Source organism: Carcharodon carcharias, chromosome 5 (assembly GCF_017639515.1).
Source record: "Carcharodon carcharias isolate sCarCar2 chromosome 5, sCarCar2.pri, whole genome shotgun sequence".
NCBI classification, from domain to species: Eukaryota; Metazoa; Chordata; class Chondrichthyes; order Lamniformes; family Lamnidae; genus Carcharodon; species Carcharodon carcharias.
The window spans coordinates 3334636-3354478 of record NC_054471.1 but is presented as its reverse complement, the minus strand read 5'-3'; the positions used below and the strand labels follow the sequence as shown (position 1 = coordinate 3354478).

Genomic DNA, 19843 nt, shown 5'->3' with positions numbered 1-19843 from the left:
CTCCCTCTAAACCTATAACACTATGAGTAACCCAGTTAATGTTGGGGAAGTTGAAATCCCCCAGTATTACTACCCTGTTATTTTTACACTTCTCTGAAATTTGCCTTCATATCTGCTCGTCTATTTCTCTCTGACTGTCTGGGGGCCTATTGTGCACTCCCAGCAATGTGATTGCTCCTTTTTTGTTTTTCTTTTATACCCCTATGACTTCATTTGAGGAGCCTTCTAGGATGTCATCCCTCCTTATTGCTGTAATTGATTCCTTGATCAATATCAGTAGCTGCCGCTGGTGGCACTTCCTGTACACGTGGTCGGTCAGAGTGCAAGGAGCGTCTAGGACTTCCCACATGTTGCAGTCGGTACATAATAGGGGACTGAGCTGCCCTGTGTTGCCTCGGGTTGGGGAAAAAAAACCTTACTTTAGGTTAAATACTGTAATAAATACATTAAATTATTTATATACTTTAAACAAAAACTAGAACCCTTACCTTTCCTTAGCTTAATCTATTTTAAACTGGAGAAAAGAACTGGAGAAGTCACTTACCCACTACTCACCAATCAGCTCTCACCTTTGTGCTGATGACACTTTTTTAAGCTTCCCAGCACTCGTGCTGCTTCTGATCTCTCCGCCGCTCTCTCATGCTGTCTTGTGATGTCATTCTTGTTATTTTAACCGCGATGCTGACTGCAGGACACTCTTCCCAGATTGCTTCCCCATGATGCTGACTTCAGGATACTCTTCCCAGACTGCTTCACCGCGATGCTGACTGCAGGACACTCTTCCCAGACTGCTTCACCATGATGCTGACTGCAGAATACTCTTCCCAGACTGCTTCACCACTATGCTGACTGCAGGACACTCTTCCCAGATTGCTTCACCGCGATGCTGACTACAGGACACTCTTCCCAGACTGCTTCACCGCGATGCTGACTACAGGACACTCTTCCCAGACTGCTTCACCGCCATGCTGACTGCAGGATACTCTTCCCAGACTGCTTCACCGCGATGCTGACTGCAGGATACTCTTCCCAGACTGCTTCACCATCATGCTGACTGCAGGACACTCTTCCCAGATTGCTTCACCGTGATGCTGACTGCAGGACGCTCTTCCCAGTTCACCGCCATGCTGACTGCAGGACACTCTTCCCAGATTGCTTCACCGCAATGCTGACTGCAGGACACTCTTCCCAGATGGCTTCACCGCGATGCTGACTGCAGGACACTCTTCCCAGATGGCTTCACCGCGATGCTGACTGCAGGACACTCTTCCCAGATGGCTTCACCGCAATGCTGACTGCAGGACACTCTTCCCAGATGGCTTCACCGCGATGCTGACTGCAGGACACTCTTCCCAGATGGCTTCACCGCGATGCTGACTGCAGGACGCTCTTCCCAGTTCACCGCCATGCTGACTGCAGGACACTCTTCCCAGATTGCTTCACCGCGATGCTGACTGCAGGACACTCTTCCCAGATGGCTTCACCGCGATGCTGACTGCAGGATACTCTTTCCAGCCTGCTTCACCGCGATGCTGACTGCAGGACACTCTTCCCAGACTGCTTCACCGCGATGCTGACTGCAGGACACTCTTCCCAGACTGCTTCACCGCGATGCTGATTACAGGACACAATTCCCAGACTGCTTCACCGCGATGCTGACTGCAGGACACGCTTCCCAGGCTGCTTCACCGCAATGCTGACTGCAGGACACTCTTCCCAGGCTGCTTTACCATGATGCTGACTGCAGGAAACTCTTCCCAGACTGCTTCACCACGGTCCTGACTGCGGGACACTTCCCAGACTGCTTCACCGCCATGCTGACTACAGGATACTCTTCCCAGACTGCTTCACCACGATGCTGACTGCGCGACACTCTTCCCAGACTGCTGCACCGCCATGCTGACTGCGGGACACTCTTCCCAGACTGCTTCACTGCTATGCTGACTGTGTGGCACTCTTCCTAGACTGCTTTACCACCATGCTGACTACGCGACACTCTTCCCAGACTATTTCACCGCCATGCTGACTGCGCGACACTCTTCCCAGACTGCTTCACCGCGATGCTGACTGCAGGACACTCTTCCCAGACTGCCTCACCGTGATGCTGACTGCAGGATACTCTTCCCAGACTGCTTCACCATCGTGCCGTCTACAGGACACTCTCTCCAGACTGCTTCACCACGATGCTGACTGCAGGACACTCTTCCCAGACTGCTTCACCGTGATGCTGACTGCAGGACACTCTTCCCAGACTGCCTCACCGTGATGCTGACTGCAGGACACTCTTCCCAGACTGCTTCACCGCCATGCTGACTGCAGGACACTCTTCCCAGACTGCTTCACCATGATGCTGACTGCAGGACACTCTTCCCAGACTGCCTCACCGCGATGCTGACTGCAGGACACTCTTCCCAGATTGCTTCACCACGATGCTGATTACAGGACACAATTCCCAGACTGCTTCACCGCGATGCTGACTGCAGGACACTCTTCCCAGACTGCTTCACCGCCATGCTGACTGCAGGACACTCTTCCCAGACTGCTTCACCGCCATGCTGACTGCAGGACACTCTTCCCAGACTGCTTCACCATCATGCCGTCTACAGGACACTCTTCCCAGACTGCTTCACCGTCGTGCCGTCTACAGGACACCCTTCTCAGACTGCTTCACCGTGATGCTGACCACAGGACACTCTTCCCAGGCTTCTTCACAGCGATGCTCACTGCAGGACACTCTTCCTAGGAAGAGGTGCTGTGGGTTTTTAGCTTTTTCTATTTTTCCTTTCAGATTTCCTTTTCGGTTTTACTTTTTTTCTCTGTAGATATAGTGATCTTGTTGTCGCTGAGGTACTGGTCTTTAATAGCTAACAGCACTCATGGGATGATTGTCCTGTGTTGCACTTGGTCAACCATGAAAATGTCAATGATTTTCCTGGCCCCCTTATGCTAGGTTTGGAGGCAGGGTAGCCTGGAAAATAGGGGGGAGGTCATGTTAGGATAGCTCCTCGATGCATTTTCACTGGCTAGGAATCAGATCAGCTGCCAGCTTCACAGAGCTAGACAACAAATTACGCTGATCACCAATTAGAGGCAGTTTTGCTGCCTCACTGGCATTTTGCCGTTGGCGGAGTATCTTCACCCCCACCACATGTGGTGGCCGCATGCTTAATGGAAGCAGTATGCCTGCAGCAGGCCTGGTGGCCTTCAGAGGCAGAGGCTTCATTCCCCACTGACAGACCACGAACGTTAAAGGCCGCAATTGTGGCCAATCCCGATCCAGTGGAGAGGTTTCCCCTCCATTCTAATGGTCTTGCTGGCCTGAATCTTGTTTATTTCATCACTGTGCAGGCCAGCAAGGGAGCCTTGATGTTAAGGAACCCTCACGATCCCTGACCTGCTTCAACAGTGCCCACCTCTCCCTGAGCATTGGCGGGGGTCGGGGTTGGAGTGGCAGGGTCAGCACTGAGGCACCAGAACTGCTGGGTCTCTGGACAGTAAGCTCAGGGGTGGCTAGTTAGGAAGCCCCACCCTGAATGACACTAAGCCAGACTCACTGACAGCAAGTGTGGGCTCATTTGGTCCTGGCTTCAGAGTCTTGAAGCCTGTGGGACAATCCAGCCCTTGGATTTAGAATTTTGTGGAGACAGAGTAGGTAACAATTTAAGTCTAATGGGTTTCAGTGGGGATGTGGTGTGATTACTATTTTTTTTAAAAGCTTTCTCTCCAGATTATATCGCTCTTCAGGGGCAATTTGGTCACATAACTTTTTTGGTAAAATAGCATTGATGACTATTTGGAGCTTTGATCCAGAAAAGGAAAATAATTCTTCAGACCAAATTCACTTCCTATTAAGGCATGGTTGTGTAAAGTTCTTAACTTGTATTTCACCCACCCAGTATATGTTGTCCCTGCTGTATACGAAACCTAGAGGAGACTTTAATGTGTTTCAAGAAGGGACGTTCAAAGGTTTTCCTGCCTGGTCCTTCCCAATCTTCTCTTCTTTCCTAAAGGAACTGACTCTTGTTAAATTCCAGTTATTTTGGGTCAAGTGCCTATTCTTTACATGGGCTAGGCAGGATAGATCCTGACCCATCACCCCAGACCTATATTGACTCCCAGTCTGATAATGCCTTGATTTTAATATTCTCATCTCCGTGTTCAAATCCCTCCTAACCTCCCTATTTCTCTAATCTCTTTCAGCCCCTACAACCCCCCCATGATCTCTGCGTTTCTCCAACTCTGGCCCCTTATGCATCTCCTACCCACCCCCACCAACTCCCCCACTTTTCCACCACTGTTGGCAACCATGTCTTCAGCTGCCTTGACCCTAAGCTCTGGAATCTCCTCCCTAAACATCTCCACTTCTCTACTCTCTCTCCTCATTTAAGACACTCCTTAAAGCCTACTACTTACCTATCCTAATATCTCCTTATTTGGCTTAGTGACACATGTTGTCTGATGAAGCAGTCTGGAATTATTTTTATTGCATTAAAGGTCGATATAACCGCAACTTGTTGATGGACTATCAATAATAGGATGTGCTAGAGAGAGTGACTGATAGAGCTATGGACAATGGGGGAAGTGAGATTGATGGGCTAGATGGCTTTTTATCTCTGTGACTGTCTTATTTCGGTGTTGTACATGGAATCTAACCCCAGCAGAGGTGCATTCCTCGAGGAGCAGATGGGATAACATTGGGTGAGTAAGTTAATCGGTTCAATGATGTATTGGTGTTGGGAGACTTGGTGTTGAATTTTTTTTCAGATTCTGGAACTGAAGATAGTGAAGTAAATCTTTTCTCCCTGTTTGTTTCAGGCTCTCCCTACACTAGCTTTGCTGGCGAGACTGCTCATTGCCCTGGTTGTGGGAAGGTGGTGTACTTTGGTGAGGAGAATTCATTCTTCATTAATGGTTTAGAAGTGGTAATGGTGTCTAAGAACACAATTCCTTAGAACATGCTGGTGCTCATGGTTATAATCCTGCTCTTGGAAACAATACGTTTGGAGTGCCCTGCGAACCTTTAATTCCAACCCACCTGGACCACATCCCTTTTCAGCTCATCAAAATTAGCTGGCTTTCCTTCTGTTGAATATTTTCACCTTTGATTGTTCCTTATCTCTTTCCATAACTACTGTAAACCTGATAATATTATGATTACAGTTTCCCAAACGTTCTCCTATTGAAACATTTTTTTTATTCATTCACGGAATGTGGGCTTCGCTGGCTGGGCCAGCATTTATTGCCCATCCCTAATTGCCCCTTGAGAAGGTGGTGGTGAGCTGCCTTCTTGAACCACTGCAGTCCCTGTGGTGTAGGTACACCCACAGTGCTGTTAGGGAGGGAGTTCCAGGATTTTGACCCAGTAACAGTGAAGTAACGGCAATATATTTCCAAATCAGGATGGTGAGTGGTTTGGAATTCCCACCTATCTGCTGCCCTTGTCCTTCTAGATGGTGGGTTGTGGGTTTGGAAGGTGCTGTCTAAGGAGCCTTGGTGAATTCCTGCAGTGCATCTTGTAGATGGTACACACTGCTGCTACTGTGCGTCAGTGGTGGAGGGAATGAATGTTTGTGGGTGTGGTGCCAATCAAGTAGGGCTGCTTTGTCCTGGGCGGTGACCAGCTTCTTGAGTGTTGTTGGAGCTGCACTCATCCAGATAAGTGGGGAGTATTTCATTCCATGCTCCAGTTGGCCGACTTCATTTTGCAGATCTGGATTCAGTCCAGCTTCCTTCCTCATTGGGCTTGAAGCAGACTAATTTTGAAAGTTCTGTTGTACATGTTTCAGGAATTCCTTCCCTCCTTTGCCCTTTACACTATGCTATTCCAGTCTATATGAGGATAATGAAAGTCCCCCTTTATCACTACTTATCGTTTGACATTTTTCTGCAATTTACCTGCAAATTTATTCCTCTGTTACCTTCCCACTATTTGATGGCCTGTAGTATACACCCAGGACTGTAACAGCCCATTTTGTTCCTTAATTTTTATTTATACATTAACGAGATGTCGACATTGATGGCAAAGCCAGCATTTATTGCCCATCCCTAATTATCTTTGAGAAGATGGTGGTGAGCGACTTCTTGAAGTGCTGCAGCCCGTGTGGTGTAGGTACACCCACACTGGTATTAGGAAGAGAGTTTCAGGATTTTGACCCAGCTGTGATGAAGGAACAGAGATATAGTTCCAAGTGATGATGATGTGTGACTAGGAGGTAGTGGAGTTCACACATCATTGCTGCTGTGGTCCTTTGGCGCTAGAGATTACAGGGTAGGGTGGCGCTGTTGAAGTAACCATGCTGCGTTGGTGCAGTGGATTTTCGAGATAGGACACACTGCAACCACAATGCCCAATGAGGGAGGGAGGGAGTAATGAATCCAGTGGCAGGGGCAGTGATAGAGTGAAGTGCTCTGTCCTGGATTGGTATTATTGAGTGTTAACAAACTATTTGACAGGCTGAACCTGCTCCTCTCTTCACACACAATCGGCTTCACACACCCAGACCAGGGCTTGAACAAGCTACATTCCCAGCCAGAACAGTTGAGTATTATTGAGCAGTGCAGTTATTACTGGGGTATCAGAATTTTAAGTCTTTCAAAAAGAACAAGCAGGCTTTAAGAATTGAAAATATGAAAAGTGCTGGTGTGAATCTTGCCTGCAGATGGTTACAGTGTGTAAATGTAGAATCGGTTTGGGTGGAGATAAGGAATAGCAAAGGAGGGAAGTCACTGGTGGGAGTGGTTTACAGGCTCACTGACAGTAGCTACACTGCAGTGTTATGATCTCCAGCTTTTATTTATTTGTTTAGATACGTGGAGAGGGGCGACTGAAAAGAGTCACCGGAGTCGGCTGATGAACTTTTAACAAAAACATTTATTAAGCAAGAAAAGATGAACTATATTACAATACTCCTTCACCCACAACTACACCTTTACAGATATATACAGATTTGTAAGGATAATGCAAGTTACAAAAGCTATCTTTTATTCTAATGTTCACAGTCCATTTAAACCAATTGGCAATCTGTAATCAGGCACACCACACTCTGAAACCAAGTGACATATGCCACAAGATGCTATGATCTCTCCTCAACTTCCCCCAGATGCTTGTCATACCTTGAGTCATTCAGTCTCACTGAACTCTGTTTTTCACAAGAGGGTTTCCAATCTCCACTCTCTTAGAACTCACTTTGGAATCTTCCCCCAAACCGATGCTTTCTCTCAGACGCCTTCTGCAAGGGTTCACCTCCAGAGTTTCGAACTGTCCTTCTGATGTTCCTCTCCCTGGGTTGCCACTTGCATCCAAGCTGTCTTCCTTGCACTCTGCTTCACGGACTCAACTGTCAATAGTACACCACTGCTTCACATGCCTATAGCAAAGAGTTACAGACCTTTAGTTATCTTTTTGGACCTTCTGGCCTCTTTCTAACTATTCTTGCTTTAAATCTGCTCTCTGCAGCTTTTGTCTATTTAAATCTGATGCATGGAGCCTTTCCCTCTGCCCCTCACCCTTAACTTCATTAACAGGCCCTTTTCCAAGTTCCTGCCTGTTCTTTGACTAGAAGGTCTGCTTTGGAATTTCCCCTGTTTCTGTCTCACTCGTTCGGCTATGGGACCTTTTGGTTCTTTTGGGAAATCTGCTCTCACTCTGCAGCTCTCTCTCCCAGTTCCAGTCTCTCTGGAGTCCTGGCTTCAAACTGAACTCAAAACTGCTGTTTCTTTAACAAAAGCAAAAATACCTGGAAAAGCTCAGCAGGTCTGGCAGCATCTGCGGAGAGGGACACAGTTAACGTTTCGAGTCCGAATGACCCTCCCTTAAAGCAGCTTATATTTCACCTCTCTTCTATTTTTACTTAGTTCTGTTGAAGGGTCATTCGGACTCGAAACATTAACTGTGTCCCTCTCCGCAGATGCTGCCAGACCTGCTGAGTTTTTCCAGGTATTTTTGTTTTTGTTTTGGATTTCCAGCATCCGCAGTGTTTTGCTTTTATCTTATTGCTGTTTCTTTAGTTTTTCTGTGTGTCTGTGGGAGGGGCCTGCCTCTCTGGACCCCTGTTGCTTAGCAACAGCCCAGTTTCACTACTCTTGTTTGTTTAACTTAGCTGCCACAGTCATAAAACTCTCATTAGATATGCAGGCAACTTTCACAACTCAATTTGACCTTTCTTAACACACTTAGTGCATCGCGATGAAGCAGTCTGGAAAGAGTGTCCTGCAGTCAGCATCGCGGTGAAGCAGTATGGGAAGAGTGTCCTGCAGTCAGTTCTTGTTTGATTGAATTTTTTGAAGAGGTGACCACGTGTGTAGATGAGGGTAGTGCATTTGATGTAGTTTATATGGATTTCAGCAAAGCCTTTGACAAGGTCCCACATGGGAGACTTATAAAGAAGGCAAATGCATATGGGATACAGGGTAATTTGATAAGGTGGATTCAAAATTGGCTTAGTTGTAGTAGATAGAGGGTAATGACAGAAGGATGCTTTAGTGACTGGAAGCCAGTGTCCAGTGGCGTACCACAGGGATCTGTGCTGGGACCCCTATTATTTGTCATTTATATAAACGACATAGATGACTATGTGGGGTGTAGAATTAGTAAGTTTGTGGATGACATAAAGATTGGCTGGATGGTTAACAGTGAGGTTGAGTGTCTTGGGCGACAGGAAGATATAGATGGGATGGTCAAATGGGCAGATAAGTAGCAGCTGGAATTTAACAATGAAAGGTGTGAGGTGATACACTTTGGAAGGAGTAATTTGAGAAGGAAGTATTCAATGAACGGCATGACACTAGGAAGTTCTGAGGAATAAAAGGGCCTTGGCGTGTGTGTCCATAGATCTCTGAAGGTGGAGGGGCATGTTAGTGAGGTGGTGAAAAAAACATATGGGACACTTGCCTTTATCAATCGAGGCATAGATTACAAAAGTATGGAGGTCAAGTTGGAGTTGTATTGAACCTTGGTGAGGCCACAGCTGGAGTACTGTGTGCAGTTCTGGTCGCCACATTATAGGAAGGATGTGATTGTACTGGAGGGGATGCAGAGGAGATTCACCAGGATGTTGCCTCGGATGAAACATTTAAGTTATGAAAAGAGGTTGGGTAGACTTGGGTTGTTTTTGTTGGAGTAGAGAAGACTGAGGGGTGACCTGATCGAGGTGTACAAGATTATGAGGGGCATGGACAGGGTGGATAGGGAGCAGCTGTTCCCCTTAGTTGAAGGGTCAGTCACGAGGGGACATAAGTTCAAGGTGAGGGGCAGGAGGTTTAGGGGGGATGTGAGGAAAAACTTTTTTACCCAGAGGGTGGTGAGGGTCTGGAATGTGCTGCCTGGGAGGGTGGTGGAGGCGGGTTGCCTCACATCCTTTAAAAAGTACCTGGATGAGCACTTGGCACGTCATAACATTCAAGGCTATGGGCCAAGTGCTGGTAAATGGGATTGGGTAGGTAGGTCAGGTGTTTCTCACGTGTCGGTGCAGACTCGATGGACCGAAGGGCCTCTTCTGCACTGTGTGATCCTGTGATAAGAGTGAGGTGATGCGCTTGGCAGGACAAACAAGGCACGGGAATACACGATGAATGGTAGGATCCTGGGAAGTACCGAGGATCAGAGGGACCTTGGTGTGCATGTCCACCGGTCTTTTAAGGTAGTGGGACAGGTAGATAAGGTAGTTAAGAAGGCATATGGAATACTTGCCTTTATTCGCCGAGGCATAGAATATAAGAGCAGGGAGGTTATGCTGGAACTGTATAAAACGCTGGTTAGGCCACAGCTAGAGTATTGCATGCAGTTCTGGAATCCACATTACAGGAAGGATGTGATTGCACTAGAGTGCAGAGGAGATTTACCAGGATGTTGCCTAGGCTGGAGAGTTTTAGTTATGAGGAGAGATTGGATAGACTGGATATATTTTCCTTGGAATAGAGGAGATTGAGGGGGATGTGATTGAGGGGTATAAAATAATGAGGGGCATAGATAGGGCAGACAGGAAGAAACTTTTCCCCTTGGTGGAGGGATCAATAACCAGAGGGCATAGATTTAAGGTAAGGGGCAGGGGGTTTAGAAGGGATTTTAGGATGGAATATTTCCCCTAGAGGTGGTGGGAAACTGGAACTCACTGCCTGAAAGGGTGGTAGAGGCAGAAACCCTCATAACATTGAAGAAGTATTTGGATGTGCACTTGCGATGCCATGGCATACAAGGCTATGGGTTTAGTGCTGGAAAATGGGATTAGAATAGCTAGGCACTAGTTTGACCGTTGCAGACTCGACGGTCCGAAGGGCCTTTTTCTGTGCTGTAGACCTCTATGACTCTTTGATACAGAAATACAAATCAAACTTAAACTTTAAAATTAACATTCATTTCTAAGACCTACAATTACCAATATAACTTTCTTGAACTATCTCTATTTCCTAACAGTAGGAAGAAGTAATGGGGACTTCTAAAATAGGTGCTGCAAGAATCATGGACGATTTTAATCTTCATATAGATTGGACAAATCAAATTAGCAAAGTTAGCCTAGAGAATGAGTTCATAGAGTGTGTTCGGGATAATTTCTCAGAATAATACACTCTGGAACCAACCCGGGAACAGTATTATTTTGGAACTGGTAATGTGTAATGAGGCAGGAATAGTTAATGACATCATAGTAAAGAATTCTCTAGGTAAGAGTGACCGTAACATGATAGAATTTTCCATTCAGTTTGAGGGTGAGAAGTGTGGGTCTGAAACTAGTGTTTAAACTTTAATAAAGGCAATTACAGGGTATGAAGACAAGGTTGGCTCAAGTGGGCTTGGAAAATAAGTTAAAGGATAAGATGGCAGAGAAGCAGTGGCAGACATTTATGGAGATGTCTTATAACTCTCAATAAAGATATATTTCATTTGAGATGAAATGCCTCTATGAGAAGGATGCCCCAACTGGGTAACTAAGGAAGTTAAGGATAGTATCAAATTGAAAGAAAAGATGTCAATGTTCAAAAGGTTATTGGTTGCCCAGAAGATTGAGAAATTTTAGAAAAGTGAAAAGGATGACTAAAATAATAAAGAGGGAGAAATTGATGAGAGAATACTAGCAAGAGGTATAAAACAGACAGTAAAAGCTTCTGCAAGTGTATAAAAAGGCAAAGAATTGTGTAAATAAGTGTTGGTTACATAGAGGGTGAGACTGGGGAATTAATAATGGGAAACCAAGGAGACATTGAACAAGTTATTTATATCTTTCTTCAAAGTAGAAAACAGAAAAAGCATCCCAAGAATAGTAGAAAAGCAGGGGGCAAAAGGGAGGGAGGAACTTAAAACAATCACATAGAATTATACAATCATAGAATGGTCACAGAACAAAAGGAGGCCCTTTGGCCCATTCTTGCTGATGCTCTGAAACCCAATGCTACACACCTGCCTTGTCTCTTTAGCCATGCAAATTTTTCCTTTTCAAATAATGATCAAATTCCCATTTCAAACCTCAATTGACTCTGCCTCCACCACCCTCTCAGGCAGTGCTTTCCAGATTCTAACCACTTGCTGCATGCAAAGGTTGTTCCTCATGTCATCATTGCTTCTTTTAACCTACTTTTCCATTACACTTCAGTCAACTCAGAATGTCAATGAAACCACTGTCAATTGCTGTAAAAACCCATCGGGTTGACTAGCCTGCAATCAGTGCCTTCTGCTCCTTCCAACAATGGGAACAGTTTCTCCCTATCTACTCTGTCCAGACCCCTCATTATTTTCAATACTTCTATCAAATCTTCTCTCAACCTTCTCTTCTTCAAGGTGAACAGTCCCATTGCTTCAATCTATCTACATAACTGAAATCCCTCATTCCTGGAACCATTCTCATGGAGCCTTTTTGCACCCTCTCTAATGCCTTCACACTTTTCTAAAGCATAATGCCTAGAACTGGACGCATTACTCCATTTGAGGCTGAACCAATGTTTTATACAGGTTTAACATAAATTCCTTGCTTTTGTACTCTCTGCCCCTATTAATAAAGCCCAGGATACTTAATGCTTCATTAACTACTTTCTCAACCTGTCCTACCACCTTCAATGATTTATGCATTTATACACCCAGGTCCCTCTGCTCCTGCAACTGCTTTAGAATTATTTTATGTTGTCTCTCCGCGCACTTCCTACCAAAATGAACTACTTCACACTTTTCTGCATTAAATTTCATCTGCCACTTGTCTGCCCAGTGCACCAAACTTGTCTGCCCAATCCGCTATTTCCTTTTGAAGTTCTGCACTATCATCCTCATGCTTAACAATGCTTCCAAGTTTCATATCATTCTCAAATTTTGAAATTGTGCCCTGTCCATCAAGGTCATTAATATATGTCAGGAAGAGCAGGGATCCTAAGACTGTTCTCTAGGAAACTCTACTGTAAACTTTCCTGCCATCCGAAAAACAACATTTCACCACTACTCTTTGTTTCCTGTCATTCAGCCAATTTGGTATCCATGTTGCTACCGTTCCTTCATTTCCATGAGCTCTGACTTTTCTCACAAGTCTGTTGTTTGGCACTGTATCAAATTTGGAAGTCCATGTACACCACATCAACAGCATTACCCTCAACAACCCTCATTAAAACCTCCAGCAAGTTAGTTAAATACTATTTGCCCTAACCAAAACCAAACTGGCCCTTCTTAATTAACCTGTATTTGTTCAACTATCACTTTTGTCCCTAATTATCGTTTCTCAAAGCTTCCTCATCACTGAGATTAAACTTGTCTTTACACCCTGTAACATGTGCAGTTCTCCAGTCGTCTGGCATCTGCTTTTTGCTCTTAGTCTCTATTGCATTTGTTAATTATGGAGTTCTGGTTTTGTTTACCTATCTCTTTTGTGGGAATATACCTTGACTGTACTTGAACTATCTCACCTTTAAAAGCTGTCCATTGTTCAGTTACAGTTTTGCCTGCTAATCTTTGATTCCAATTTATCTGGGCCAGATCCATATTTAGTCCATTGAAGTTGGCTTTCCCCAGTTAATTCAGTTAATTATTTTTACTCTGGATTGCTCCTTGTTCTTTTCCATAGCCAAACTAAACCTTATTTTTTAAAATTCATTTATGGGATGTAAATGTATCTGGCAAGGGCAGCGTTTATTGCCCATCCCTAATTGGTGGTGAATTGCCTTCTTGAACCGCTGCAGTCCATGTGGTGTAGGTACACTCACAGTGTTGTTAGGAAGGGTGTTCCAGGATTTTGACCTAGCGAAAGTGAAGGAACGGCGATATATTTCCAAGTCAGGATGGTCAGTGACTTGGAGGGGAACTTCCAGGTGGTGATGTTCCCATCTATCTGCTGCCCTTGTCCTTCTAGATGGTAGTGGTCGTGGGTTTGGAAGGTGCTGTCTAAGGAGCCTTGGTAAATTCCTGCAGCGCATCTTGTAGATGGTACACACTGCTACCACTGTGCATTGGTGGGGGAAGGAGTAAATGCTTGTGGATGTGGAGCCAATCAAGAGAGTTACTTTATCCTGGACGGTGTCAAGTTTCTTGAGTGTTGTGGGAGCTGCACCCATCCAGGCAATTAGGGAGTATTGTGCCTTGTAGATGGTGGACCGGCTTTGGGGAGTCAGGAGGTGAGTTACTCATCGCAGGATTCCTAGCCTCTGACCTGCTCTTGTAGCCACAGTATTTATATGGCTAATCCAGTTCAGATTCTGGTCAATGGTAACCCCCAGGATGTTGATAGTGGGGGAATCAGTGATGGTAATGCCACTGAATATCTAGAGGCAATGGTTAGATTCTCTCTTGTTGGAGATGGTCATTGCCTGACACTTGTGTGGCGCGAATGTTACTTGCCACTTGTCAGCCCAAGCCTGGATATTGTCCAGGTCTTGCTGCATTTGGACGTGGACTGCTTCAGATTCTGAGGAGTCATGAATGGTAATGGACATTGTGAAATCATCAATGAACATCCCCACTCATGACATTATGATGGAGGGAAGGTCATTGATGAAGCAGCTGAAGATGGTTGACCGAAGACACTTCCCTGAGGAGCTCCTGCAGTGATGTCCTGGAGCTGAGATGACTGACCTCCAACAACGACAACCATCTTCCTTTGTGCTGGGTATGACTCCAAACAGCCGAGAGCTTTCCCCCTGATTCCCTTTGACTCCAGTTTTGCTGGGGCTCCTTGATGCCACACTCGGTCAAAAACAGCCTTGATGTCAAGGGCAGTCACTCTCACCTCACCTCGGGAGTTCAGCTCTTTTGTCCATGTTTGAACCAAGGCTGTAATGAGGTCAGGAGCTGAGTGGCCCTGGCAGAACCCAAACTGGGTGTCAGTGAGCAGGTTACTGCTAAGCAACTGCCACTTGATAGCACTGTTGATGACCCCTTCCATTACTTTACTGATGATGGAGAGTAGACTGATGGGGCGGTAATTGGCTGGGTTGGATTTGTCCTGCTTTTTGTGTACAGGACATACCTGGGCAATTTTCCACATAGCCGGGTAGATGCCAATGTTGTAGCTGTACTGGAACAGCTTGGCTAGGGGCGTGGCAAGTTCTGGAGCACAGATCTTCAGTACTATTGCCGGAATATTGTCAGGACCCATAGCCTTTACAGTATCCAGTGCCTTCAGCCATTTCTTGATATCATGTGGAGTGAATTGAATTAGCTGAAGACTGGCATCTGTGATGCTGGGGGCCTCCGGAGGAGGCCGAGATGGATCCTCCACTCGGCACTTCTGGCTGAAGATTGTATCAAATGCTTCAGCCTTATCTTTTGCACTGATGTGCTGGGCTCCTCCATCATTGAGGATGGGGATATTTGTGGAGCCTCGTTCTCCAGTGAGTTGTTTAATTGTCCACCACCATTCATGACTGGATGTGGCAGGACTGCAGAACTTAGATCTGATCCGTTGGTTGTGGGATCGCTTAGCTCTGTCAATCACTTGCTGCTTATGTTGTTTGACACGCAAGTAGTCCTGTGTTATAGCTTCACCAGGTTGACACCTCATTTTTAGGTATGCCTGGTGCTGCTCCTGGCATACCCTCCTGCACTCTTCATTGAACCAGGGTTGATCCCCTGGCTTGATGGTAATGGTAGAGCGGGGGTTATGCCGGGTCATATTGTGTTTGAGTACAATTCTGCTGCTGCTGATGGCCCACAGCACCTCATGGGTGCTAGATCTGTTTGAAATCTATAGCCTCCTGACTGTATACCACTATGCTGCCACCTCTACTGGGTCTGTCCTGCCGGTGGGACAGGACATTCCCAGGGATGGTGATGTCTGGAACATTATCTGTAAGGCATGATTCCGTGAGCATGACTATGTCAGACTGTTACTTGACTAGTCTGTGAGACAGCTCTCCCAATTTTGGCACTAGCCCCCAGATGTTAGTAAGGAGGACTTAGTTGGGTTGACAGGGCTGAGTTTGCTGTTGTCGTTTCTGGTGCCTAGGTTGACGCCAGGTGGCCCATCCAGTTTCATTCCTTTTTTGTGACTTTGTAGCGGTTTGATACGACTGACTGTCTGGCTCGGTCAGTTCAGGGGACATTTAAGAGTCAACTACATTGCTGTCATCTGCAGTCACATGTAGGCCAGACCAGTAAGGATGGCCCTGAAGAGCACTAGTAAGCCAGATGGATTTTTACAATAATCGACAATGGTTTCATAGTCCCCATCAGACTTTTAATTCCGGATTTTATTGAACTCAAATCCCACCATCTGTCGTGGTGGGATTCGAATCCAGGTTCCCAGAGCATTACCCTGGGTCTCTGGATTACTAGTCCAGCGACAATACCACTACACCATCACCTCTCCCTTTATTACTTTCCCTCTTATGCCTTACTATTTCCTACTCTAGTGCTATTTGTTTCTCCCAATATTCTGGACACCTTGGTATTCCTCTCTAATATTACCACCTGGTTTTCGCACTACAGCCAAGTTAGTTTAAACACTCCCCAATAGCACCAGTATATCACCCCTGAAGGAAATTGGTCCCACTTCTGTTTAGGTGCAACCCGAACGGCCTCTACAGGTCCCATCTCCACCAGAACTGCGCCTAATATCCCAAGAATCTCAAGTCCTCCCTCCTGCACCCTCTCTCCAGCCACGCATTCAGATGCTCTATCCTCTGATTTCAGTACACACTTGCATATGTTACTGTACTTGGAGCAATCCAGCAATTACTGCTTTTGAGGTCCTGCTTGCTAATTTCCTACCTAGCTCTTTACAAGACCACATCCCTCTTTCTACCAATGTTGTTGGCACTGAAATGGACCATGACTGCTGGCTGTTCATCCTCTGCCCCTCCCCCACCCACCCCCTGCAGTGATGAACCTCTGCAGCCGTTCAGTGACATCCTTGACCCTGGCACCAGGGAGGCAAAATACCATCCTGGATTCACATCTGTGGCTGCAGAAACATCTGTCTGTTCCCCTAGCTATCAAACCTCCTATCTAGATTGCTTTTCAAGTCTTCTTCATGCCCCCATATACACTGAGCCAGCCATTGCACAATGGACTAGGCATGATCACTAGAAAAAAGTATGAGGACCTACATCCTAGGGCCTTAATGGAAGTGACTGCAGAGATAGTTCATGTATTGGCCGTAATTGGCGGAAAGTGCAAGAATCCAGTATTAAAGAGGTAGCAGCAGGGCATTTAGAAAGCCATAATGCAATCAGACAGAGTCAACATGGTTCTAAGAAAAGAAAATAGTGTTTGACAAATTTATTTGAGTTCTTTGAGATGTAACAAACAGGGTGGATAAAGGGGAATCATTGGATAGTGCATTTGGATTCCCAAAAGGCATTCATTTAATAAGATGCCACAGGAAAGGATACTGCTCAAGATAAGAGCTTATGGTGTTGGGGGTGATACATTAGCATGGACAGAGGATTGGCTAATGAACAGGAAACAGAGAGTCGGGATAATGAGTCATTTCAGGTTGGCATACTGTATCAAGCGAAGTGCCGCAGGGATCAGTGCTGGGGCCTCAATTATTTACAATCTTTATTACTAACTTGGTGAAGGGACCAACTGCATTGTAGTCAAATTTGCTGTTGATGCAAAGATAGGTAGGGAAGCAAGCTGTGAGGAAGATGCAAAGAGTTTGCAAAGGGATATAAATATGTTACAGTGAGTAGGCAAAAATTTGGTAGATGAAGTATAATGTGGGAAGATGTGACGTTGTCCACTTTGGCAGGAAGAATAGAAAAGCAGAATATTAGTTAAACAAAGGGAGACTGCAGAATGCTGTAGTACATAAGGATCTGGCTGTCCTTTTTCATGAATCACAAAAAGTTAGCATGCAGGTACAGGAAGTGATTAGGAAGCCAAATGGAATGTTGGCCTTCACTGAGAGGGGGGTGGGGTGGAGTGGAGTATAAATATAAATAAATAAGTATGATCTGATAGCCATTACAGAGGCATGGCTGCAGGGTGATATAGATTGGGACCTGAATATTGAAGGGTACATGACATTGGTGAAGGACAGGAAGTTAGGAAAAAGTGGAGGGGTGGCTCTGCTAACTAATAATGGTATCGGCCTAATACAGAGGGATGACCTAAGTTCGGGAATCCAGAATGTAGAAGACGTTTGGGTAGAGATGAGAAATGATAAAGGTAAGAAGTCACTTGTGGGAGTGGTGTACTGGCCCAGGAACAGTAATTACATGGTAGGACGCAGTATCAGAGAAGAAATAATGAGAGAAAGTTACGGTGATAATCATGGGAGATTTTAATCAACATATAGGCTGGAAAAATCAGATGGGCGAAGGTAGCATAGATGAGAAGTTCATAGAATGTTTTCAGGCTAGTTTCTTAGAACAGCACGTTCTGGCACCATCCAGAGAGCAGCCTATACTAGATCTGATATTAAGCAATGTTTTAGGGTTACTTAATGATGTCATAGTGAAGGCACCCCTAGATAGCAGCGATCATAATATGACTGAATTTAACATTCAGTTTGAGGGAAAGAAGAATGGGTCTAAGACTAGTATTTAAACTTAAATAAGGCCAATTATGAGGTTATGAAACCAAAGCTAGCCAAAGTGAACTGGCAAACTTGGTTAAGGGATAGGTCAATAGAGGTTCAATGGTAGGCATACAAGGGGATATTTCAGAATACTCAGAATAGATACATTCCAATGAGAAAGAAAAATTCCAAGGATGGGGGGGGATCCACCAACTGTGGTTAATTAAAAAAGTTAAATATAGTATCAAACTTAAAGAAAAGACATATTACTGCACAATGATGGCTGACAGGTCAGAAGTTTGGGCACAATATAAAAAGAAATCAAGGATTGAGGGAAAAATTAAAGTATGAGAGAAAGCTAGCTAGAAATGTAAAAACAGATAGGAAGAGTTTCTATAGTTATTTAAAAAAGGAAGGAGTTAACAGTGAGCGTTGGTGCTATAGAAAGTGAGTCTGGGGAATTAATAATGGAAAATAAGGAGATGGCAGATAAATTGAACAGGTATTTTGCATCTGTCTTCACTACAGGGGATACAAGTAACATCCCAGGAATAGTTGTAAATCAGGAAATGGAAGGGAGGGAGAAACTCAGAAAAAATTACAATCACCAGGGAAGTGGTACTGAGTAAATTGGAGCCGCAGGCTGACAAATCCCCAGGTCCTGATGGACTTCACCCTAGGGTTTAAAAGGAAGTGGCTAGGGACATAATTGATTTGTTGGATTTAATTTTCCAAAACTCCCCAGATTCAGGAAAGGTTTGTTAGATTGGAAAATAGCGAATGCAATTCCTTTATTCAAAAAGGGAGGGAGACAGAAAGTAGAAAACTACAAGCCACTTAGCCTAACATCTCTCATCGGGAAAATGTTAGAAACTATTATTAAAGCTGTTATAGCAGGGCACTTAGAAAAATTCAGGTTAATCAGGCAGAATCAACATGGTTTTTTGAAAGGGAAATCACGATTAACTAATTTATTGGAGTCCTTTGAAGGAGTCACACGTGCTGTGGATAAAGGGGACCGGGTGGATGTACTGTACTTAGATTTCCAGAAGGCATTTGATAAGGTGCCACATCAAAGGTTATTGCAGAAAATAAAAGCTCATGGTGTAGGGAGTAACATATTGGCATGGATAGAAGATTGGTTGGCTAACAGGAAGCAGAGAGTTGGCATAAATGAGTCTTTTTTTGGTTAGCAGGATGTGGCGAGTGGTGAGCCACAGGGATCAGTGCTGGGGCCTCAGCCTTTTACAAGTTATATAACTGACTTGGATGAAGGGACCGAAGGTATGGTTGCTAAATTTGCTAATGACACAAAGATACTGTATGAATCACAAAACGTTAGTATGCAGGTACAGCAAGTAATTCGGAAAGCTAATAGAAAGTTATTATTTAATGTGAGGGGAATTGATCACAAAAGTAGGAAGATTATGCTTTAGTGTACAGGACATTAGTGAGACCACATCTGGAGTATTGTGTACAGTATTGGTCTCCTTATTTAAGGAAGGATGTAAATGTGTTGGAAGCAGTTCAGAGAAGGTTTGCTAGACTTATATCTGGAATAGGCGGATTGTTTTATGAGGAAAGGTTGGACAGGTTAGGCTTGTATCCACTGGAATTTAGAAGAGTAAGAGGCGACTTAATGGAAACCTTTAAGATCCTGAGAGGTCTTGACAGGGTGGGTGTGGAGAGGATGTTTCCTCTTGTGGGAGATTCTAGTCACTGTTTAAAAATAAGAGGTTGCCCGTTTAAGACAGAGATGAGGAGAATTTTTTCTCTGAGGGTCCTGAGTCTTTGGAACTCTCTTCCTCAAAGGGAGGTGAAAGCCGAGTCTTTGAATATTTTTAAGGTAGAGCTAGATAGGTTCTTGATTAACAAGGGGGTGAAAGGTTATCGGGGGTAGGCAGGAATGTGGGGTT

At 44.9% G+C, this 19843-nt stretch overlaps 1 protein-coding gene across 3 annotated transcripts in view; it reads left to right on the top strand.

Moving 5' to 3' along the window:
• The window catches only part of LOC121278022 (cysteine-rich protein 2-like), a 308579-nt gene that overhangs the window by 257814 nt on the left and 30922 nt on the right, over positions 1 to 19843 (top strand). For 2 of the 3 annotated variants that reach the window (XM_041188029.1, XM_041188028.1), the window contains exon 5: positions 4816 to 4884. The exons of the other annotated variant lie outside the window; for it this stretch is intronic. In XM_041188029.1, coding sequence (XP_041043963.1) covers positions 4816 to 4884 — 69 coding nt within the window. The remainder of the gene's footprint in view (positions 1 to 4815; positions 4885 to 19843) is intronic. 3 annotated transcript variants of the gene reach the window in all.